Below are 25,038 nucleotides of genomic sequence, written 5' to 3'. Positions count from 1 at the left end.
TACATATTGTTCCTCTAATATAAGCTCTTAAGATATCTGATCAGTGAAGAGAGGGTGGTGTATACCCTTCCCGGTCACTGCACCAACACAACATATTCTTTCCCAGAGGCCCAGCCCCAGCCCCACTACCTCTGGGCCTCTCACTTCATATTTAATAAACATTTTTTAGTACCAACTAGGTGCCAGGAGCTCTTCTAGGTGCTATAGGGGAAAACAATGAGTAAGTCAAGGACCTTGCTTTCAAGGAGTTCAGTCAAGAGAGGGAGACAGACTGGTAAACAAATCAAGGTAATACAAGGCAGAATTAAACCAGAGCCTGATAGCAGCACAAACAGTGTACTATGGAAGCACGGACAAAGCAGCTATTAACTCTACCTGGAAACATCAGGGAAGGCGTTGTAGAAGAGGTGACACCTGGCTGAGCCATGCAGGGTAAGTTAAGTTCACCAGGTGGAGAAAAAAAAAAAAGAGAAAGAAAGAGACAGGGGAGGGCAGGAGGGATGGAGCAAGGAGGAATGAATTAAAGAGAACTGAATTAAAGAGAGGGCATGGCAAAGAAATATGGCAAAAGCTGGAAAAGTAGATCCCACCCTCCCTTGGGTCCACAAAGGACTTCACACAACCTTCATCACACTGGGTTAAGAAAAACTTGCTTACATGTCCCTCTCACAGACTGAAATATGAGTCCCATGAAAGGAAGTTCATATCTTGATGTCATTAATATCCTAGCACAATGCCTGAAACATAGCAGGTGCTCAATAAAAGCAGGTAGAATGAGTGAATTCATAAACCAACAAAGAATCAAAGAAGAGAGATCAAGCCATGTACAGAGAAAGAAAAAGCAATCCATTTTGGCTGGAGGTAAGAGACACAAGAGGACTGTAATGGAAGTAGACTAGAAATGCAGGTCAGAGGTTAAATCAGGCGATATATAAACCCACAGGCATTTAATTTGGCTTAGGAGGCCTTTCTAATGTACCTCAGATTATGTGACTGGGACAGCTTCTTTCTCTTCCCATGCATTTCTCAGGCTCCAAAAACATTCTAACTAATGAAGGATAAATGACTATGTAAAGGCAGGAAAACACATAGTAGATGCTCAGTAATAGTCTTTAAAAATTGAATGAAAGAGTGAATTACTCCATCCAAGAATGGTGTTGGTTTTTACATAACCACAGTATGTTCCTAACTCACATTCTATTTGTGGTCAGTTCTGACCCCTACATGTTTTTCTCTTATACTCATATCCATCCTATATTTGTACTCTTGGTTTTGGATCTTTACAAGCACATTTTCTTATTAAGTTTCAACCCTAATTATGATAGGTTTACTTTTCCAATGCATAGGGTCATTCAGAGCTTTATTACTATTTTCCAGAAAATCAAAACCACGTCAAATTTGGGACCCACAAATTTGATACACACATTCTTCATTTCTTTGTCTGGAACATCAATAAAGATGCTTAACAGACTGACTTTAAGGACCAGTCTCTACTTTTCCCAAATTATCTAGTGAAAAAGATGATACTGGAGATATCTCCCTGGTCTATGGATCCTGCTCTTTTCCTGTTACAAAGTAAAGCTGCTGTATGTTTGCCCTTCACAAAACCATGCTTATTCCTATTTAGTAGGGTTTCCTAGGTGACTGCAGATTGTTTGATGGTTCATTCCCATTTTTTTCCAAAGATCAGTAAGTTGGTGGTCTTTAATTATTCGGGTCATCCTGTGTTTCTCCCCTCCCTATTTCAAAGACAGACACATTTGCCCTTTTCCAGCCTTTAGGGACTCTTCCAGTTATCAAATACAGTGACCTGTGGGTTTGTGGCCGTATCTGCTTGCACAGCAAGTACCCCTGGGGTGCATATCGTCAAATTCTGCTGATCTAAATACTTCCATTTTTCCTTCTCTCATTAGCCATTTCTCTTTCTTTGATTACCTGTTCATTTCTCAAAATTTCACCTTGACTGAGCTTCCTCTAGTTAAGTAATTACCTGTGATCTGTTCTGAAGAGACAAGATGAAAAAGTTCAGCCTTATCAATCTCCTGATATTAAGAATTCCTTCCTTCTTGACAATGAAATCAAATTTTTCTAGTCTAGTCTTTTGCCAAACATCTTAAAAGTTAGTCTTTGCTTTTTTATACATGCTAGTTTTATCTTCCTCCCAATTGTGCCCATTCTCATTCTGTCCTTATTCTGCTATTCTCGTATGTTCTGTTTTAGGGACATGGCCTGATTTCCACATGTTGCATACCTATTATATACAAAAATAGCACTGGGTAGTAAGGATACAAAGCAATTTAAAAAAACCCTCCCATGAATTTCATAGTATAGTTCAAGAAAAGAACATGAAAGAAGAAAAACACAAGTACTTATTCCTCTGTATGCCTACATTGCCTCTATTATAAACTGGCTTCAGTATATTATGATCATTCATTTACTCATCTGTCTTTCTTAACCTCTTCAAAATATCAGGTTTTACATGGAACCCTATGGGGTTCCATACCTGGAACTCAGTATGTTTGATAAGGATGGGATAAAGGAGACAATACACAACAGCATATGCTGCATGCTGCAGATGGTTGATTCTACAGAGGAGCAATCACTCCTTCAGAGTATACTGTCAAGGAAGGCCTCAGTTCCATACTGGATTGAGTACAAGTTTAATTGTTTTTTTCCTCTTCTTTTTTTGCCTTCCCTACAGTTAGTGGTAGGGTTGATGCCCTCTTTGTTATCCCCTTTGAAAACCAGGTTAGACAAACTCTGGCCTATAAGAATCTCTCCCCTATACTCAGTTACCTGAGTCATCACTCCTAACTCTGTTCCATCCCTATGCTGCCCAAATGTCTTACCAACCAATATAGGGAGAGGGAGAGTCTGTATTACCAATTATTCATTATTTGAATTCCTACAATCACACAGAGAAGCAAAAGTCACAACCTAAACAGCTCACTAGAAAACTGACCACATATGAAACAACTCTAGTCAAACGTCCCTCTGTGTTTAATTAGGCTGGCACTTCCTGTTGCAGCAACTTCATTCAGTCTCTGCTGCCTGTGGAATACTGTGATGTGACAATACAATGCAAATTCAATGCAAATCTATTACAAGGTAAATTTTTAAATCGTGTGAAAGATAAAGAATTTTGCAAAGCTAATGAAGATGATGTGGAGACCTAATCAAATCACATGCAGAGCCACTGACAACTGAGAATCTAGCAGTGGTAGGCCAGTTAACAACTGAAGAACACATGTAAGGAACAAGGATTTTATAAGAGAATGATGTGAATATCAGTTATTTAACAAGGGGGAAAAATATACTTTTTTTGAATTTTTGAAAAAATGAAGCCTTCACATACTCATACAAAAGTTATCCTCTTCATGATCACACTGTAAAAGTCAAATATTAGGAACAGCATTTCAGCTATCATACAATTTAGTCTAAAAGTATTAAACCAAGAATCAATACTTGATTCTCTCTTTGTTCTCAGGATTAATGAATAATTATAACTACAACCCAAATGTTAATAATATAAGTAGGTCTATTGGTATTACTTTTTGTTTCATTTTTGAAGATAAAGAATCAAATCCTTTTTTTCTATTTACTATAACATTTTGATCCTTTTCCTGACACCAATTATCCTGAAATAATGAGACTCTCTGTACTGCTTTGTCAGTTTTTACACTTGCAAATTTCTTTCCCCAGCTAAACAATAAACCTTCCAAATACAGAAATTATGAAGTCTATTTTTCTTTAGTACCAACACCAGCCTATTCCCAATCACAATTCACACACTCGTGGGACATCTGAAGAAAATAAATATGCAGAATATATTAATAACTGATTATCTGACTTGGAGGCTAATTCTCCTAAAGGTGAGACTGGCTGAACCACCATGCATCCTCAGCATTCATGGTGGAATCCCAAGATTTCTCACTAACTACTTAGCTACGGCTCCTCTAGTTCATGACATGGTGCATCTAAGGAAGGAAGAGGTTTTGAGACTGCGTTTAAAGGTGTTCTTAATTTTGTTTTTCATCCTACAGGATATTCTCTCCTATCACAAAAGGAGTCATCAGCGTCTCTCTCCTGGATTATACCTGGGTTACCTAAAGCTGTGCAGCTCTGTAGATCAGATCAAAGTTCTTGTTACCCAAAAGCTGCCCAACATTCTCTGCCACGTGAAGATCCGTGAAAACAATAACATTTCCAAGTAAGTTGTGAGGAGTTTGGATTTTCCTTGTGAAGCAATGGCTCAAATGATGAGTGTGATGTGCCCATCAAACTGAAATGTTACTTGCAAGTGAAGTTTCTATGATGAGATGTCCTCAGGGCTAGCACACTGGGGCAAAGGCATAGCTGGGTTTTAACATTAGAATGAGGACGACGTGCGGTGTTGGCTGGTGGAAGGAGTGAGCGTCCATTTAAACAGGACACTATCCTTTCACTTTCCTCTCTGCAACTACTGATGCTCAACTGGTCAATGAATAGATACCCTTTTCTTTCAACAATGCTATTTCCAGTATCTTTTCTTCACAGCCTAAAAAGTCATATTTTTTAAAAAATCACTTGTGTAAATGGGTTCTAGTAGAGAAATTGGTTTCCCCTTAATTTTAAAAGACCCTCCCTACCCTCATTCTCTCCACCCCTACCCCACTGGTCTAAGGACTTTTTTATGTTTCCTATACTCTTTATGGTTCTCTAGGGAAGAAAAGAAGTAACAAGGCCTGAGCTTCTGGAAACTGCTCTTTGGTTTGGCATTATGGTGAATTACCCTGTTAGCTTTGGGAAAGTTGCCCAATCTTGGTAATCTGGCTCAGCTTTACAACGGTCCTCTAGCAGGCCTCTGAAAGTCTACTATAATAAACTGAATTGTGCTTAACATGAAAAGAAAAGGAAAGAAAAGAATAGATAAGAAAAGAAAAAGAACTCTCTGGAATTTGTCAAGTCTTCAATGTAGAATTTAAATCCCCCAGATTCTAGTTACACCTGTGAATTTGCTTAACCAAACAGACTTGAATTTGGTCATTTAAAATTTGGTCCCTCAGGTGGGAAGAATTTATTAACTGTAGTGTCTTGCAATGTTTATTAAATACTTGATGACAGTGAAGATAGATGATGATGATGGTGTCCTCTTCAGAGAACTCACCAGCTGCCATATTCTCTTCTCTCACTTACCAACTACACCTAGACTCTAAGTCTGCCATCTGGTGGTCACTTCTACAATCAGCATCAGTTATCTCAGTCCTTCCTAAGAGGTTGCATGGCTCATTTGTTGGTTGATTCAGCAGTGGTTACTTTCATCCATTTTCTAGATTTATGTCTTAAAGGTACAGATTCTTTTAGTGATTGTACCAACTAATCTCCCTTTGCCAAGGGTCCAAGTTTCGTTTTTACAAAAGACTCTGGTATTCTTCACTCTGCTGGTTCCCTCTCCCTTAACCTTACAGACTAAACTGATTAGTTAGTGGGCAGATGCTTTCATGGTATTCCTCGTGGTAATTTACTTGCTAATTTGACTGCAGATGCTATTTTAGTAATGTGGTCCTTTGAAGTCTGTGCATACTTATGCTAGTCAGAACCTCCTCATTTAGTTCAGTATCAACGATGGAAGAAAGGAAATCGTTCCCCAGCAGGTTCTCAAAGATTAGTTATTTGTGAAGCCAACAGTATGCCCCGATGGAAGTAGAATTTTGATTTTCTTTTCTCTTATTGAGACAAAGGGTAGATCTTTTTCCATAGTCTTTTACAATATGAGAATTGAAATGAAACCAGTATCATGCAGAAACTTTCTTAAGAGAGTAGCTGGTTAAAAGAGAACATGTGCTGATGAAAAGTTCATGTCACAGTTTCATATTCTGATGCATAGACTGGAGCCCAGGTGAGTATAACCCACTGAGGGGAGCCCTCATAGGTTCTTCACACGGGTGGGAAAATATATTAGCACCTCCTCTCTTTCCATCTCGGGACAGGAGGGCTTTCCTTTCCCCTCTAGCCTGTGCCTGAGAGCATACTGCTGCTCCCTGCAGAGTTATGAGGAGAAGATGGACCAACTAAATGTGTGTAGACACTTGTGCTAAAATACCTGTGGAAACAATGTTGCCCAAGAGGGATTTACCTTGATCTTTTCAAGATCCTTTTGAAGAGCAGCCTTTGGGGGACAAACCAGATGTGCTTTCCTCCCACCACCGTTCTTTTCCCTTCCCTTCTGCATGGCATTTGGAAAAGTTCATTAGGAAGGATTATAGAACATGCAGAATAAAGACACAGTTGACTGGTTTGGAAGGATGGAAGCAGTGATGTGTGTCCCCTGGTTCCTTTTATTAGAACTGTCTGGTGTTCCTGTTTGTGATTCTCTTCATTTTTTTGTAAGGGGAAGGAAATCCAAACAGTACCCATGATTACAACAGGCCAGGGTTAAAATGTGCCATGTGGTTTTTTGCCTGAGTTGGACCAGAGTCCTGTGGTTACCCAACTACTGAATTAACCAGGAGAGGCCCCTGTGGTAAAATGTAGGGTCTTAGAACTCACAAGGATCTTCAGGGAAAGAAAAATGAAGACAGTCAGGAAATTACAACAAAATATTTCAAAGTTCCAAATCTCAAAAACTGATTCATTACAAATCAGACCTGCTCTTCTGAGGTATATGTGGTTTGATAGGTGAAGTAAGCATAAATTAGAAAAAGCTCATTTTACACTCCTTCTGGGTGGCAAAAAGTTCAAATTTCTTGAATTGCATCAAGTTTTAACCATTAAAAATTGGTTATCCAGGTTATGGACATATACACTAAAAATGTTCTGTGCTGTGTTCTGAACTTTTGTTATATTTCTAATTTTAACTTGACTCAACATACAGAGAGGAGTGGGAATGGGTCCAAAAGCTTTCTGGCTCTGAATCTATGGAAAGTGTGGATCATACTTCTGACTGCCCCATGCAATTGTTCTTCTACGAGCTCCAGATGGCAGTGAAAGCCCTCCTTAAGCAGATCAATATACCTCTACACCAGGTACTAGTCTTTACCGTTTTTATCTTCTTTTTATGGCTCATGGAAACTGCATTATGGCATAAAACTCAAGAGGTGAAAAAAATTTTTTTTCATTGATTTACATACCACTTTGCACATACATACAAATTTTGAATTTGATGCCTGTAAGTAGACACAGACTGCACTTCTGTACCTTTTCTCTAGCTCCTCCATGTTATTAACCTCTTCCAAAGTTCCTGTGTTTGGGTCAAACAAGGAAAAATAATTGGCTAATCTACTTTGAAAGACAACAAATCTCAGCTTCAGAATAGCATGAAGCAAGGATAAAAAAATATAAACAAGTAAGTAAATAAACAAGTGTACAGTTGGATGTACAGATGATTTATCTAAGAAAAGAAGACTAGTGGTAGTAAATCTATAGCAAAGGCCAAGGTTATGCCATGCTGTCTTTCCACAAACAGAAAATCTGTTGTCAAAATTACTGTGTTGTCCAAGTCAAAATATGCAAATCTTTCCTCCACTAATACCCAACTTCAAAGAAAACTGTTGGCATGGAAGAGAACAGTAAAAGTTTCTTACACTCTGTCTAGCAAGTTAACAAAATGTAGCATTAGGTTGGATTCTTTTTTTTTTCTGACCTACATTCACCATCCCCCCCAACTCAACACACACCATCCCTTTACACACACACAAAAAAAATGAACCAAGTTTAGCCTATAAAGAAGAACATAAAAGGAGTGACTGGCTCTCTTTACATAAAACAGAGATAACCATGAATTGGCCTCTGATCCATGGAGGCAAGGGGACAGATTGGAGGCTCATTGGAGTACTGCTCTGATTATACGTCAATACAGCAAGGCCAGTCCAAAACAGCCAACAAGATGAAGAACGAATTGCACTAGATGCCTATAAAGACATTAGGAGAGCAACTGGATTATTCCAGGGGTGGCCGTGCACTCAGGAGGAGGGGAAAATACCAGCTCAGCTTGTGACAGTAGATACTATTAAGGGTTTCTTGGGCTTAGCAGGTTTGAAGCAGCTCATATTTCATTGGTGACTCTTGGGCTACATATACATGTTGGGAGAAGGCTGCCTAACTGCCTAAGAGTGCATACAACATTTTTTTTTTTTTTGGATACTTGTAAAATTTACTCAGTCCTTGGCCAGAAACTACATTTTCCCCCCTTAACCAACTTAAATTGAAACTAGTGGATTTTTAATTCAATCCATTTTTGTTGCTTCGTGTAATTATATTCATCATTTTGAAAAGCCCACAGAACGCAATCATTTTCTGCTTTTATAAGAAGCATAAATGTTGTTTTCAGAGTTTATGTGGAACATTACTGCCTTAAATCTTGATTTTATATAGCATTATTAAATTGCCTGAACCCTAATATTTATGTTGTATAAAAATTCCAAGCTTGAAGTCGTGTAATTTTGTTAGATGTTTTATGCCAGTTTGGTGTTGTTTATGTAAGTGCCATGTTGTAACTCTCCTATTTTTCCTCCGCGCGTGTCCCTCTGCAGGCAAGGAACTTCCGCCTCTACACACAGGAGGTGTTGGAAATGGGTCACAATGTGTCCTTTCTTCTCCTGCTCCCTGCCTCAGACGACGTCTGTACAGCCCCAGGACAGAATAATCCTTACACCCCACACTCAGGGTTTCTTAACCTCCCTCTTCAGATGTTTGAACTTGGTATAGTAGCTTGTTTCACCTAGAAATATTAACCCAGCCTCCTTATAATAAAATCACAAAGTTATATCTGTTCCCCCTTGTCCCAGTGGAGGGTCAATAAATCACATGATGGCTTTGGCAACAACCCTTCCTAGAACTGTGTACAAGTCTGAGAGAAAGCAAAGCTCCAAGACTATGTGCCTGAGCAATAATTATTGAAACCTAGCTAAGGCTCAATGGAGAGGAGGGACTTCTAAACAGAAAGTTCAGTTATCAGGCTGCAGTTCTTGCCTCCCTTTTGCTCTCCTAAAACATAAATACAAGAACTGATGTTTTCATAAAAAGCACTGCCCCTTCTCTTTCTTTCTTTCTTTCTTTCTTCTCTCCCCACCCCCAACCCCTCTTTCCTTCAACCAGGAAAAAAAAAAAAAAAAAACCTGAAATTAAAATGTAAAGTACGTATCACTTCGGAGGAGGGAAAAAGCCTATAAGTAGTGCTGATTTATTAAATAGACTCTAATATTAAATAGACTCTAAATTTCTAGCAGGACATTTGAGAAACTGACAGAGTCTCCCAGGATGCAATATTGTGATTATAATGTGGGATTCTGAATGGTGGAAGATCTTGTCCTGACTTTCAAAAATGAATAGCCTGGGCCCCAGGTTCTCTATTTTTGCAGAGACCCCTGCTGCCCACTGAATATGTGAATAGAGAGGCTTTGTCTCTTCCCCGTGCTTCATCCTGTAACAGGCCAATAAGCTGCAATTAACAAGAGTTCCATCAGTTCAAATGAATTGTAGGATTTGTGGGAGGGTGAGTGACTGGGTGGGTGGAATGGAGGCAGACTCTCTTTGGATTGCTCCCCAGCCACCAAATTCAGAAGCAGACAAGGCAAATGCCTGATGTCTCTTTTGAGACTTGGGCATATCCAAATCTGAATTTATCTCGAGGATAAATAGATTAAGCCTCCCAGTTTCCCTTGCTCCAAGCAGTTCAGATGCCCAAAAGCTGATGAACAGCAATTGTTATTTTCCAGAGGAGAGAGAGTTATTAGAGAAGCCTGAATCAGACTTACAGACTGGGACTGGAGAGTATTGGATCCTCTATTGTGAGGCACTGGCAATCACTTACCCTTCCAGTTTCTTTTCTGTACCAAATGATTAATTAACATTGGCCATACCACTCCCAAAAGGCCTGAATGTGAATGTGACCATTTATTGAGTTCCCCATCCAAAGAACAGTATTAGCCTATGTTGTAACTGCATTGCTACTACAAAACATAGTTTAGGTCAAGATATTTCAATTCAAGTCAATACAAATATACTGGGTGCCTACTGGGAGATTCAGAGATGAGTAAGACAAAGACTGCCTTCAAGGGGCTTTTAGTACAGTGGCAGGAGTAAAGTAAGAATACAAGTTAATTTTTAAATGAAGTATATCGTGCCAAAATTGTAAGTATAAAGTGATACTGAAAAAAGAAGTGAAGCACATCTTCTGAAAGAAAACATCAGGAACCACCTTGGAGAGAGGATCTTGATGTGGGTGTTAAAGAAAGGACAGGATGTTAGTAAACATGGACAGTAAAAGCTTTTCTGTAAGAGGGAGCAGAATGAGCAAAGATGTAAGAATACAAAAACTCAAGAGAGCCCAGTTTGGCTAGATCTGAGAAATGGTCTGAGGAAACAGCTACAAAGCTGTGTGGACAACTCGTAGCCATAGTGGGCACTATTTTAAAAGTCAGGCTGTGGAATCTGTTTAAGATGGACTGAAAGCAGAGCAGGTTTGGGGAGACAGTTCAGAGGTTATTATAATAACCCAGTGTTAGGAAGAAACAAAACAAAAAAAGGAAACAAATACAGATGTAAGAAACACTGGAAGTAATCAACAAGATTGGACAACCGTTTGAATGAGAAAAGACAGTCTGGAGACTTCCAGAGGACCCCCACTGTTTTTAGTTTCAAAGACTGTGAGGACATTGCTGCCATTACCAAACCTAAGGAAATCAGAGAAGAAAATGCCTTGGGGGAGAAAGTGATGCTTTTAGCTCCAAATATCTTGAGTCTGAAGGTGCTAATTCAACATCCAAGTGGACATATCCAATCAGCAGTAGAAATGCAGGAGAGAAAGCTGAGTACTAAACACAGCAGTTAGGCCAGTGTCTGATAACATCTAAAGCCATGAAAGCAAATGATTTCCCAGGGATAGGTAAATGACAGGGAAAAGAACCAAAGAAAATACTTCACTAGAAAGCTAACCAGGAGTCCATTCTATGTGAAATGGTCATTACTGTTCCCTGATTACAGGCAAAAATACATGAAATTCATTTCCTCATGCTTCAGTGGCCTGCCTGGGAACAATAAATAATCTGGTATCAGTCAAAATAGTACGTGACTCCCGAGACCCTGGAGGACCGAGCCCTGGAAGCGTCCTCTCCATCCTGCCTTCTGGGAGGCTCACACACTTTTTTGGGGCAGCCACACTTAATCCTACTGTTGTCACTCTCTGTTCTACAATTTCCTCTCTTCACTCATTTGTTCATGAATTCATCAATAACTACTTATTAAGTAACCTACTATGTGCCAGGCACTATTCCAGGTACTAAAGAATCAGCAATGAACAAACTCCTCGTGGAGCTTACACTCCAGTGAGGGAGAGAAACAGTAAGCCAATCAACAAACAATACTGTAAATGTCAGGCAGCAGTGAGGGCTATGAGGAAAAATGAATCTTGGTAAGGGACTGAAGTGACAGGGACTGCAATTTTGTATAGGAGGACCTGGGCAGGCCTCTCTGCAGAAGATATATTTGAGCAGAGACCTGAGATTTCCATGCAATGAAAACAGCGATTGCAAAGGCCTTACAGCAAGAGTGTGCTTGGCTAAGAGATCAGCGTAGGTGGGGTGTGGTAAGCAAGAGCAACAAAGACAGGAAGTGAGATCAGAAGGTCAGCGGGAGCCAGACCACGCAGGGCTTCCCAGATCATGATAAGGACTTTGGATGTTACTTTAAGTGTACTGGAAATTCAGTGGAGAAGTCTGAGTAGTAGAGTAACGTATTAAAAGCTCTGCACAATCTGGTAGTCCCCCTAAACACACACACACATACATACACACATACACACATATATACATAACTAGCTAGTTAGCTTAACTTTGTTTAACCCAGCATTTTCCAAATTCATTTGGCAATGACTCAAACCATTTTGGGCATGGCACTTACTAAAAACCCACAGAAAACATACTCTAGGATATGATGCCCAAGAACAGTGTTACTCAAACTTTGGTGTGCATAAGAAACACTCAGAAAGCTTGTTAACATAGTTTCTTGGAGTCCCACTCCAGAGATGCTGAGTCAGTAGGTCTGGGAAGGAGCTGGAGAATCTGCATTTCTAACACCACACGAAGTAGTACTGCCTAGACACAGAGAAAAAGACATTTTAGGAACTTAACAGAAGTAGGATTGTGGTTAGCACAGTAATAGAATCCAACAGGGCCTATCTCTGACCTGACTTACCTTTTCTTAATACCAAAAGTAATGTAAGGCCATTAGAAACTAGCCTTCATCTATGAAAACCAGGCCATAGATCAAAACCTGGGTCTCAATAGTTCCTGACTTTAAGATATTTTTTTCCTAGAATAAAACATAACTTCTTACCCTCCTGGTTCTCCCTCATTACTGTATCATTGGTGATCCAGCTGAATAATGAGGACCATGTAAGTTTCCAGAAAAGACCACTTGGTTAGGCTTGTTTCCACTGGCATACACAATTCTATTAGCCTTTTCTAGGGCTCAGAAGAAAATGTTGCCAGTAGCGGGAAATTAATACACTCTAGTACTACACTTAACGTACTCTAGCACCACTAGCACCAATTTTTTAAATATTACTGGGCCTTAGTAAGAATCATGATAAACTCTCTCCTATCCTCAAGCAATGAGAGCTTTCAAAGAGGCAGATTATCAGAGTTATTTCCTCCGTCAGACATCAGCCTGCTAAGCATTAATAGTATCATCTAAGAGCTTGCTCTAGTGGGCCTAAGCCCCTCCAGGAAAAGTGCTAAGCAATTTTCACTTGTTTTTTTTATAAGTTGGGACTTCGATCTTTCACAGATAGGTCCACACTAAAAGCTCAACTGATACACTAAGCATTTCTGAGAAAGAGAATGTTGTTGGAAATTCAGTCAGAACTCCGAAATTTTAGTAACACAGGAGTTCTAACAAAACTTGAAAAAATGCAAATTATGGGAATATGTACACTATAACAGAATAAAATGTTACACTATATTTCAGTTTGACTTGTATAAGTCTTCCCTGTCCCAGGCAAAGGACTTGAGATTTGGCACCCTGACCATGTTCCTGCCAATGGCCTCAGTGAATCATAATTAACCTGCTAACCAGCTATGGAAACCTGCATCTGTGCCTATTCCAGCACTAACTAGATCTAGCAAGGACAAAATGACAGAGGAGCTTAGCCCTCTGTCTTCTGGAGGAAAGACTAGGCTGGGGCAAAGCCATAGGGTATTCCTTCATTGGATTACTTGTAGGGGAGAGAGAGGCCATCACACAGAAGGATGCTGTGAGACCTCTATGAGCAGGGTTGAGCTGAAGCAAAGTGGTACAACTGCAGACCCACCCCCCTCCACAGCATGAGGGCTGACACACCCTACCCTTTGGAGAGGAGCAGGCTAGCACTCCTCTGCAGTAATAAAGAATGTGCCTGGGGGCTGACAAGGGTCACTATTTATGCTGTTCCCAGAAATGAAAGGAAAAGCCCTTAGAAACTCTGTCCAGTGATGTGGCCTCAAGGATTTGCCTAGCCTGCACTGAGGAGGTCGCCCTGCCATAACCCTGTGCGCAGTCACAACTGAAAGCAGGCCTATGAAGAGGAAAGTTCTTTTATCGATTTCCTTGGCTCTATGATTCATATTGACTGGACTAGGAAGATCAAGAAACTGGGGAATTTTTAAAAAACAGTTTGAAGCCTGGTATACATTTCATACTTCAGTGCTTGGCTGCATCCTTCATTCAACAAACATTTACTGAGTCTCCACTGTATGCCAAGTACTGTGCTGGGGCTGCACATGCAGATATTAACAGGACACAATCTACCCACCAGAAGCCTAGAATCCAGTGGAGAATACAGACATCTATACCAACAGTCTCAATGCAATGAAAACCCTGCTGTAAGAGGCAGGCTGTTGAATTTCAGAGGAAAGACACTTAATCCTTTCTTAAGGAGGCAATATTTGAGCTAGACCTTGAAGGGTAAGTAAACATTCAGAAAAAGAAAGAAAAGGCAGAGTAGAAAAGGAAAATCACTTTAAGCAGAAGGAGCAGCATGCACAAAGGCTTAGAAAACGCAGCCCAATTAAGTACACTCTTAATTGTGTACTCATTGTGACAGGTGCTTAAGGTACCCCAGGAAGAGTGACGGAGATAAAACTAAAAATTAAAAAAGTACGAAATCACAAAGGGCTATGCCATCCTAAAAAGGTTAGACTTTATCCTATAGGCAATGAGGAGACGTAAAAGGTTTTAAGAAAAGAAATAATACAGTCTTACTAGGTTTTAGCAACTCTGTGGATTGCAAAAGAGCAGAAAAGAGGCTGAGACTAGAGGCAATGAGACAGTTAAGAAAGAGACTGGCCCAGGTGGACAGTGATAAGAACCCAAACTGAGACTGCCACAGCAGGGGTACACAAGAGAAGGCAGAGGCAAGAGGAATTTAGGAGTTAAAATCAATAGGACTTTGTGATTGATTTAATGCGGCTGAAGAGTAAGATGGAGGAGCCAGAGAGTCTGAATAGGATTCTGAGATGGATAATGTTGCCATCTACCAAAACAGGAAATAAAAGGGGAGGAACAGGTTTGGGGGAGGGGAGAGATGATGAGTTAGTTCAGTTTGACAAATGATGAGTTTTGTTTGAGGTGCCTGTGGGATATCCAGGCATTGAGCCTAATGGAATCCAGGCCACAGGCTTACAAGAAATGGCACAGTCTCAACCCTCATTCCTAATGCCCATTTTTCATGATTTAGGATACCATTCCTGAATTCCAACTGTCAACTCATTCACTACCAGGAATCTTTAGAGAGGTATCTTATACCCAGGTTCTTTCTGACACCTTGGCAAAGAATCATGGAACTAAACTGACCTAGGAGGTAATCTTATTGATTCCTTAGCTTCCAAACTAGGCCACATGGCCCAGATTGATCAGGACTTTATTGAGTTATTTAGGAAGAGCATTCCAGTCTCAATTCCATTCTAATACTCTAACTACTAAATGCATCATGATTCCCCAGGAGGATGGGGTAGGGATGTGGACAGAAATTTATTTTGTCTCTAATATGTGCCACCTGCTGTGCTGGGCACTTGATATATATTATATTGTTGAATCCTGGGTAGGCATCACTATCCCTGTCTTAGATATGAGGAAACTGAGGCTCCCTGAGGTTATATGCTTATTATTGCAAAGGCAGTAAGTGGCAGAACTATGATTCAAAAAAATATTTCTCCTTTGGCATTGGAGCTAAAGGAGGCTTTATAGTAGGTAAAATATTGTTATCTAGATGTCATTTATTGGTCTCTAAATCAAAAAGTGTTGATATGAATAATTTAAATTCTTGCGGGAAAAAAAAAAACAAACTATGGTTCAAACCCAGTTCTGTCTGATATCTAAGCCTGAGTAAGTTCCACTCTACCATACTCCTAATCTGACTTCTAGTGTTGGTGCTGACAGCATTTGAGTCTTCATTATCTCATACAGAAAAAGACAGAGAGAGAGAGAACACCACAGAAAATAAGTCTTAGTAAATTACTAACAAATCATGCAGTCCGGATAATGCATTTCTGTATCCTTATAGCATTTGCCTATAAAATGCATGTGATTCACATTAGAAAAAAATTAGAAGCTTCCAGTCTATCCTCCCCTCCTCAGTGATGGCTACCGAATGTATCATTGCTAAACCACAAAAGACTATGTTAAAGTAACATTTGTTAAAGTAACATTAAAGGCTCTGGATAAAAACCACTGGAGCAAGAAAGTGCAGCCCTGTCGCTGTCACTGAAAGGTCCTCACAGCTCACTGTGGTGAGTGGCACGGGCGGTGTGGGTGCTGGGAGACCACCCACTGATCCAAGGCTCTTACCACAAGGAGACACAACAAGAGAAAGCTGTGGACACCCTGGCATTTTAGAATTCAGACGGGACTGATAGTATTTCCTTTAAAGAAATTCTTCAGTGCCTCTCACTATCTTCCCAGTCATATTTTAGAAAGAAGGAAAAAAGCTGATTTTTTTTTTTTTGACAACTTGGTTTGGAAAGGCAGACTGTGAGGCACTTCACTCTCTTCACTCCCCAGCCAAGAGAGGACATCTGTCAAGTGTGAACAGGATATAATCCCCCCTTGAAAGGCATAAAGACACATTCAGGGAGCTACCAGGGTCAACAGTAAACTACAAAGTAATGGTGACTCTTTCCTGTAGAGCTGCCAGTAAATATCACAGACCTGAAGTACACCTTTTGAAACAGGAAAATCAAGAGCACCTTGAGAAAAGAAAGAATAGAGGGAAAGAGGAGACATTGGAGGAAGGGTCTGCCGTCTTCAGATCAGGGTGTTTGTTGTTGTTCATTCAGTCAATAAACATTAACTGAAAAGCTATAATGTTTCAGGTTTGAGGAAATAAAAATTAACAGAAGACATGATTCTTGCCCTCAAAGAAATCACAGTCTTAATCCCAAGCCAATCAAGTAAACACATTATTACAGTAAAGCAGGATGAGTAAGAGTCCTGATACATTTATAAACAAGTGGTCTAGGAGCACAAAGGAGAGAAATTAATTCTGCCTAGAGGGAAAGAGGTGTCAGTGAAGATTTCACTGAGAAGACGACATTTAAGTTGAATTTTCAAGTATCAAAAGAAGCTGACCTGCAGGTATTGGTAGAGAAGGGTGCTGGAGGAGAAGGAAACACCATGTTCACTAGCTTGGAAGTACAAAAAGACTTCAGTAGGTTCAGCCTGACCCAAGCGTAGGGTCAACATGGGTGGAGGGCTGTTGCATGATAAAAGATATGACTGAAGATATATTCAAATCCTAGATCACAAGTTTTCTTCCTAGCGATGTTTGGATTTTATCCTGAGTCAAGAAGGAACTCTAAAGACGTCTGTAATCAGAGAAAAGCATGAAAAATAGATTACTTGGGAAGAGCTTAATAGTTTGTCATTTAGGAAGTGCTAGAGCAGAGGAAGTGAGAAGGAAGGATCTGACACCAGAGAGGAAAATCAACCCCAGAATTGAAACTACCTGAATTCAGAAATACCTCCTTGAAATGATGCAGAGCTCGAATAAGGATGGACCACTGCAGCCCTCACTCCATTCTTCTCTACCACTTTCATATGACAAAATACAAACAGAGCAGGTTATCCTTACACTCACCTGAGTTTCATCCTAAGAGGAAATCAAGCAAGGAAGCAGGCAGTAGTAAGATGCGAATTGTAGGGTGCACAAAAATCTTTCAATGCGCAGAGAAGTAGGGCTTCCTTGTTGAGGTGCAAAAGTGACCAGATGCCCCATTATGAGGTAGTGTGGTCTTAGCTTCCCTAAATGGCTAGGTCTGGGTCTCAGGAATCAACAGCAAAGAGGCCCAAAGGCAGTCATGAGACATTCTTCCTAGAATTCCTCACCAAAGAAGCCAGAATAAAAATGTTTCCACAGATCTGCTGAGTTATAACAGACCTGTTTCCAAAGCATAAAATGCACTGGTACAGGTCAGAGGTACACAGAGTAAGTGAGGTTCCTGTAGAGAGAGTCTCCAAATTCATCAATGGCCTGGAAGAGACAGGTACTACACTTGTCTGAGTCAAGATGCCTTCCTCATCTTACTGGAATCTGAAGTTATGGTATGTGATCAGAGCCAGTCAGAGAAAAATCTGACCACCTCATGTTGCCTGCACCAAGCTGAGTCCCACGCTCCTCTCTCCCTCCTCCATGATGGAGATGAAGGTTAGGCTGTTTCCTCTGGCCTCTGGCCCGCTGTTTTTTAAGAGAGGAAGGCCAAGTGTGCTGAAGACAAAAATGATCTGTCAAGCATCAGCCCCATATCCTTCCAGAGGAGCTAAGGAGCAGAGAGGCAGGAGGATCACACCTATCATACTAGGTCTTTAGGGAAGTTTCCCAGCCAGACAAAAGACAAAATACACCCTGAGAAAAGCATGTCTTGTATCTTCTAGGACTTCTGGCCTTGGAAAGGAACATACAAGATACATACTGGAAATCAGACATGGCAATGAAAACTAGGTTTCAAGTTGCTACCTGGCTTTTTTTGTTCTTTAAAGTGACAAGCAAACGTATTTTTTCAGTAGTGTGTGTGTGTGTGTGTGTGTGTGTGTGTAAAACAGCACAACCTTAGAGGCTGAACATAAACTGCAGCTTCAGCGAACCCCACTTCCCCATACTTTACCAGGACTTGGTAACCCTTAAAAGGGAATACTGTCTGACTAAAGCCAGACAACTGGCCCCTTAAGAGCACATTTATAATTTATTTATGGCCTAATATTTTCCACTGATAGGATTAATAAATCATGTTTTCATTCAACTTGTTTTCTCTGAGGTATGAATTTCTCTATTTTGATACCAGATCTTAACATGCTTTATTTTGCTTGTCCATTTTCCAGTTCATTTTTGCAGCTACAGGGAGAAATTTATTAGTCTGTATTGCCGCCTTTCTGCTGTTGTGGAGCTGGATTCTCTGAATACCCAACAGTCCCTGAGGGAAGCAATCTCAGACAGCGAAGTTGCAGCTGCCAAACAAAGACACCAGCAAGTTTTAGATTTCATTCAGGTAACAGTTTGTTTCTTCAGAGGTAAAAGGAAGAAGGGGCAGAGCGGAGGGGATGAGAACCAAGCATGAGAAAGAACAGCAATCTGGGCTAATTTAAAGACCACAGTGTGCAAACAGACTGTTGATTTGGTTAAAATGTAGACTCAGGGAAATGTGAGTTTTTAAACAAAGGCTTACAAAAAAGCTACAGATAAATCACAGTGTTAATAAAAGCTGCATCAGCCACTGTGGTGGGTAGCAGTAGTCTCCAATACTGGAAAGAAAAATCACTGCCAGAAGAGGTAGTGATCAGAATACAATTTTTACCCAGTAACCCATTGATAATTCCAAGAGAAAGAAAACTGTATTAATTAATTCACTATCCCAGAGAAAAAGAGAAGAGAATGAGCCATCAGTCTACATTAACCCAAATCCAGTTGGACCTAAGATTCCTCATTCTTTGGACTTTGTTCTGGCAGAGCTGACACTTTTGATGTATAGCTCAGAGGTTAAAAAATGTGTCCCCAGTCCACAGTCTTTTCCGGAAAAACCTTATGGTGACATCTCAGTGTCTTGAGAAAGGGGTACTGACTAGTCATCAAGATAATGTGGATCTGGTCTTAGTCTTTAAATCCCCTGGACAAATCTTACAATCTTTATGCCTACAGTGACCCAATCACAAAATGAATATAGAGTAGTCCCCTCTTACCCACCCACAGGGGGTATGTGCCAACACTCAGTGGATGCCTGAAACCATGGATAGCACATAACCCTACATACACTGTTCTTTCTTATACATACATACCTATGATAAATTTTAACTTCTAAATTAGGCACAGTAAGAGATTAACGATAATAATAAAATAGAACTGTTATAACAATATACTGTAATAAAAATTACGGCTGATGTTTTCTCTTTCACAATATCTTATTGTACAGATTTAATGCCTTTTCCATCTTAACTAAGCACTTATGCACTAGGGCCATAACTTTTGAAATTTTAGGTGCAACAACAAAACTAGCAGGAATTTTTTCCTTCTTCACAGATAGAAGATTCATTCTTACTGTATATCTTAGTAACCTCAGCATACAATTCTTCCTTTCCTTATTAAGTCAAGAACTTTCACCTTTTCACTTAAAGCAAGCATTCTGAAGCTTCTCTTTGACATAACCAAATTGCCAGCATTGCTACTCTTGTGCTTTGGGACCATTATTAACTAAAATAAGGTTTACCTGAACACAAGCACTGCGATCCACAACAGAGGGTCTGATAACCAAGATGGCTACTAAGTGACTAAGGGGTGGGATACACTGGACAAAGGGATGATTCACACAAAGAGATGATTCATATCCTGGGTGGGATGGGGCGGGACAACAGGAGAATTTCGTCAGAAATTTCTACTCAGAATGGTGACAATTTAAAACTTATGAACTGTTTATTTCTGGAATTTTCCATTTAATAGTCTCAGACCTCAAGTGACCGATGGTTACTAACACTGCAGAAAGTGAAACCATGGATAAGGGAGAACTACTGTAATAGCAATAGCCCCATCATAAATACCACTATGACATATATTCAGTTCAATTTGATAAATACTTGTTGAACACTCAGGTGTCAGGCACTGTAAGGGAGATACAGAGTTGTATTACACATGGTCCCTGACCTTAAAGAGTTTAAAATCCATTAGGGTAGGCAAGAAATGTGTATAACTACTATTTGTAAAATGAATTAGGTGCCAAAAGAGAAGTAACAACAACAAAAAAAAAAAGTTCTCTGTCCACACGAAGTAAAAATTTACTTACGTTTGTGGGTATAAAAAAAGTTGCCATAGAGGATGTAACCAACATCTGAGCTGGGCCTAGAGAGAGAGGTTAGTCCACAGTAAGGAGGAAACAGACTGGGAAGCAGTCAAAGTGTAAACAGGGCACAGAGAGCAGAAAAATCGTTATCTGGGGAATGATGAGTAGTCAAGATTGGTTGAGGCATAAACTGAATAAAGGACAGTAGTGAGAAATTAGGTAAGAATGAAAGTAGAAATGAGATCAGATCACATGAGGGCTTTACTAAAGTCCATGGTAAGAAATCTGCATGTTGATTCTGCAGGCAATAGGGACCTGCCCAAAATTTTGGAGAAGGTCAATCATAGAATTTCACAGCTGTTTAGATAGATTTAAGCAGCAGGGATATTCCTCCCATATGCATTGGTATGGCCACACTGGTTGTTTATAGTAAGCACTCATTCCCACTGGCCACTAAATAGCCTGCTTATCATTCCTAGATTTAAGGAGACTAGAGGCAGGGAAATCAGATAGGAAGCTACTGTATTAGCTGCCTTAGGCAATGAGGATTTAAGATGAGGAAATGCTGTGAACCTTGAGCAAATAAATTTCTCTCTCAATACCTTCATGTGTAAAATAGGGATGATAATAATAGCACTAGCTCCCAGTATTACTGAGAGAATTCAACAAGGTAGTGCAGGGCAAGCACTCAGGAAAGTGCCTGCACATAAAAGTATGCAATAAATTATACATTCATTTATTCATTCATTCATTAAAAAGAAGGGAAAATGCTTCAAAACATGATATGCAAAATTTGGGTTCTATTAAGTACTTAGGGAGAAGATATTGTGATATGCTTGCAAAGTGTGAGCAGACATATCCTAGCCTATTTCTCTCACCCTATAAATAAGATATTTTAGGTGACCTTTAGACTAAAAAAAATAAAACTTGCAAGAACTTAATTGCTCTCTTGACCTGAAAGTGCAGTATTTAAAAATTCAAAACATTTACATCATTTATTTTATTTCCAGTAAAAGTGGAACATCGATGGTGGGAGAGGGTGGGAAAAGGAAGAATGAAGCATGAGGAGGATATGAAAGAGCGGCCTCTTTTGAATCCAATGTAAGGAATAGTTGAGAAGAGTAAGAAGAATAATGACCAGAAGTCAATGAGCATACATTTTCAGTCCCAAATCTTCTACTGATAAACCTTGGCATATCGGTCAATTCATCTGATCCAGGGGCCTCAATTTCCTCATACATAAAATGAAAAGACTGGACTAGATGACTTCTTAAGTGACTAGTTGGCTCTAACATTTCATGACTTCCTTGACAACCATACATACTTTTAGAGAAGCACTTCTTTAACCATGTCTTAGTTTCTATTCAAGTCCACTTGAGATGCCCCTGAATCCACTATGTTCATCCAACAAGAAAGCTGACTTTCTCTAGTCTGTCACAGAGTCAAACCCCTCCAAGAGTTCCTGGCTCCATTTTCACTCCCTGATGACGATCCTCCATCCTTTCTTTTTCACCTAGCCTAGGGCTCCACTGCCTTTTTTTCTTTCCCTTTCATCACACCATTAAAAAGGAAGGGCAGGCCAGGAATTCTTTAAAGTTCTAGCCCACTCTGGTCTACAAAGCAGGTAATCCGAGAACCCCCTCTACATATTCTCCAGCCAGCCAGGTAAACGTAGACTTGGATAAAAGCCAATTCCCAAAGGGTTCAAATAATCACATCTTGGCCAAGGTAAAACCAGACCATCTCCTTGGACTTCAGTGGACTGCCTTCCTCTATCTAGCACGGGTAACTTCACTGACTAGAGATAATGCAGTATCATCTCTCCCCTTATCTCTGTTGGGCTTCTCAATCTCTCTCACTCAGAATGAGAACCAGCTGTAGCCGAACAGCTACACTGGCATTCACAGCTCAGCTCACCACACACCATAATCCGCAGAGGCAACTGCCAGCCGGGAGAGCATTTGTATGATTCCAGATCTAAGACAGTGTTGAAGTTACTACACAAACCAAACATTGTAAAAAGCAAGGGAGTCTATGTAAATACAGTGAGGAAAAGAAGCCAAGGAGTGCAGCCAGAAAGGAGAAGGGCTGGGCCAGGGGAGGTGTAAAAAAAATCACAGATAAGGTACACAGCCTTTACAGACAACACACGCAGCAAAAATGTCAAAGTGCAGAGACTTGGCGCTTGGCATATTTTGAGCTGCTGAAGTCTAAAGGGCAATTAGGCTATAATTTATATACTGTAATGCTTCAAATGCTCCTAAGCTGTAATAGAAACACAGCTCATTAAATATAGCCAATCTATCATCCCCTCAAGCACCTTGTAACTGTGCTGTGAGAAAACCAATCACCTTTACATTTTAATAAAAATATTATCTTGCCTGAGTACAGAGAAAGGGGTGTAATTTATGGGATGAAAACCAAAGTTTTTAAAGGGCAGGGTGAGAAATGGATGCAGAACTTTTAACCAACAGACCTAGTGAGTTCATGGTCTTTCTTTTTTAAAAACGTGTCAGCAAGTCTTTAGAAGCTGAATTTGGACCTTAAAATCAGGGGGATTATGTTGTCAGTTATTTTTAGATCAACAGTATAAAGTAAAATGGGTGAAAATTGGACTTCTTTTAGAGCTACTTAGCTAAGTCCGTTAAACTCAGTCCACAAGCTTCCCTGTACCTGTTTTCTTTACTTTTCTTCAGTTAATACCTCTTCACATCATCACAGAGAAAAATTTAAAAATAAACATTGTTTCTACATATAATTTTAAAAATTTCTATGCTAAACCTCACTGTCCATCCACAGCAATAAGGCTGAAACAACTTTATCTGAAGAGAACAAATGGATTATTATTAATAATTGCATTAGCTTCCTGTGGCTGCTGTAACAAATTACCACAAACTGGGTGGCTTATCGCAATCGAAATGTATTCTCTCACGGTTCTGGAGGACAGAAATCTAAAATCAAGGTGTCGACAGAGCCACACTCCTTCTGGATGCCCTAGGGGAGAACTGGTTCTCTGTGTCTTCCAGCTTCTGGTGGCTGCTGGCATTCCTTGACTTGTGGACCCCTCACATCAATTTCTGCTTCTGTGGTCCCTCTTTTCCATCTGCCACATCTCTGCCTCACTCTCATGTCACATTCATCATTGGAATCAGCCGCGCCCCCCCCCCAGATAATCCAGGATAAACATCTCCTGTCAGAATCCTTGATCATATCTTTTGCCATACAATAGTTACTCTTTTATCATGTAAGGTAATACAAGTTTCAGGGATTAAGACGCGGACGTATCTTTTGGAAGGTCACATTCCACCCACTACAACCACCATGATTTTCACTGTAACAACTGAAAATTTTATAACAATGTACAGTTTTATAAGGTACACCTATCTCCATCATTTTACTTAATCCTCACATCACTCTGCTTCAGGGCAGAGATCTAAGGAATTAGGTAACCAGGCATTCATTCATTCATGCAATCACCGAATAACCACTTATTGAGTACTTATTTTTTGCACAGCCAAGAGTAAACAAGGTACAACAGCACAGTCCCTGTCCTTGGCAGGACCCTTAAGAGCTGTCCCCTGTCATGCAGTGCCTTTAAACTCTGAGACAAGAATATGCTGCATGAGGTAGGATTAATAAAAGCTAGCTAGGAGAGCAACAATCTCACTAAGAAAATCTGTCCAAGTTTCATCTGGGATTCCCACTTTAGCTTTATCTGCTGAACATCAGATTTCTCCCTTTACAAAGCTCAGAGCCTCCTCACAGGCCTGCCACTGCTGAACCTCTTGCCCAACTCACTGCGTAACAAAGCCTGAAGCTCAATTTCATGCTTTCATTATCAACTCTGAATGCTCTACCCAGTTCTGTCACTCCAGGACAGAACAGAACTAGAAAGCAAGGGGAAATGCCTACTGGCCATGCAGTGCCAGTCACCAGTTCACTCAAGCTTGCCTGTCACTCTGAACACTGCAGACTGCCACTGTTTCAGACTCAACTCTGCTTGTTGGGAGAGCTAGGTTTCTGGATATTCTTTAAAGAGTATTCTCTAAGTACATATTAAGGCTCTAAGAGGGAATTTTGCAAATAATATAGAACACCGGATAGTCCCTTATCTTTCAAACTTCTACAATCAGAGAGACTAGCCTTGTAGTACTCATACAATGAACATCTTCTACCTGGAAATTAAGTAGCACCAATTTTCCAAATGTCCTTCAAAAATAACTCATGAAGTATCAGAGCTGGAAGCAACCTCAGGCATCATCTAGTCCAACCTCTTCTTTTTATAGTTGAATAAATGGGCCAGAAGAAATTAATGGCTGTCTCAAGGCACCCAGTGAAATTAGATGCAAAGCCTCTCACAAGCTTCAGGACCCCCCATGAAAAAAATGCATTAACAGCCTTCCTGGGGAGAGTCAGAATAACCAGAAAGTTTGTGGCCAATGTATATTAAGATGTGGGAGAATATATGTCATTTACAGAGGTGGACACAAAAATATGAATGAGTTTTACACTAAAAGGCATCTGAGTAACAACTGTTATACTTTATAATGAAAATGTTGTTAAAATCACTTTGGTAACCCAGAAATCAAATGGTAACAATCTAAGATGAGCTACTCTAAAAATGTAAGGATGTTTAAATTACTTAGGAAGAACAAGTTGTTTTGTACTTTAGAAGCACTTATTTCACATGTAAGAAAGTAACGTTTAATATATAGTTATTAAAATAGGTCCAAGAATCTCTGCTTAGTAAAATATTCCAGTAATG

The 25,038-nt window shown here is 40.0% G+C and overlaps 1 protein-coding gene and 1 long non-coding RNA gene across 3 annotated transcripts in view; one reads left to right on the top strand and one right to left on the bottom strand.

Moving 5' to 3' along the window:
* The window catches only part of LOC116669280, an 85,674-nt gene that overhangs the window by 37,988 nt on the left and 22,648 nt on the right, over positions 1–25,038 (bottom strand). The window lies entirely within an intron of this gene.
* ANKFN1 (ankyrin repeat and fibronectin type III domain containing 1) overlaps positions 1–25,038 on the top strand; it is a 289,687-nt gene that overhangs the window by 249,102 nt on the left and 15,547 nt on the right. Inside the window, exons 15-18 of the mRNA XM_032498452.1 lie at positions 4,044–4,210; positions 6,854–7,004; positions 8,511–8,679; positions 18,328–18,494. Of these exons, the coding sequence (XP_032354343.1) occupies positions 4,044–4,210; positions 6,854–7,004; positions 8,511–8,679; positions 18,328–18,494 (654 nt within the window). The remainder of the gene's footprint in view (positions 1–4,043; positions 4,211–6,853; positions 7,005–8,510; positions 8,680–18,327; positions 18,495–25,038) is intronic.

Source organism: Camelus ferus, chromosome 16 (assembly GCF_009834535.1).
Source record: "Camelus ferus isolate YT-003-E chromosome 16, BCGSAC_Cfer_1.0, whole genome shotgun sequence".
In the NCBI taxonomy this organism is placed as follows: domain Eukaryota; kingdom Metazoa; phylum Chordata; class Mammalia; order Artiodactyla; family Camelidae; genus Camelus; species Camelus ferus.
Note: the sequence above shows the minus strand (reverse complement) of the source record. Positions and strands in the feature narration are given on the sequence as shown.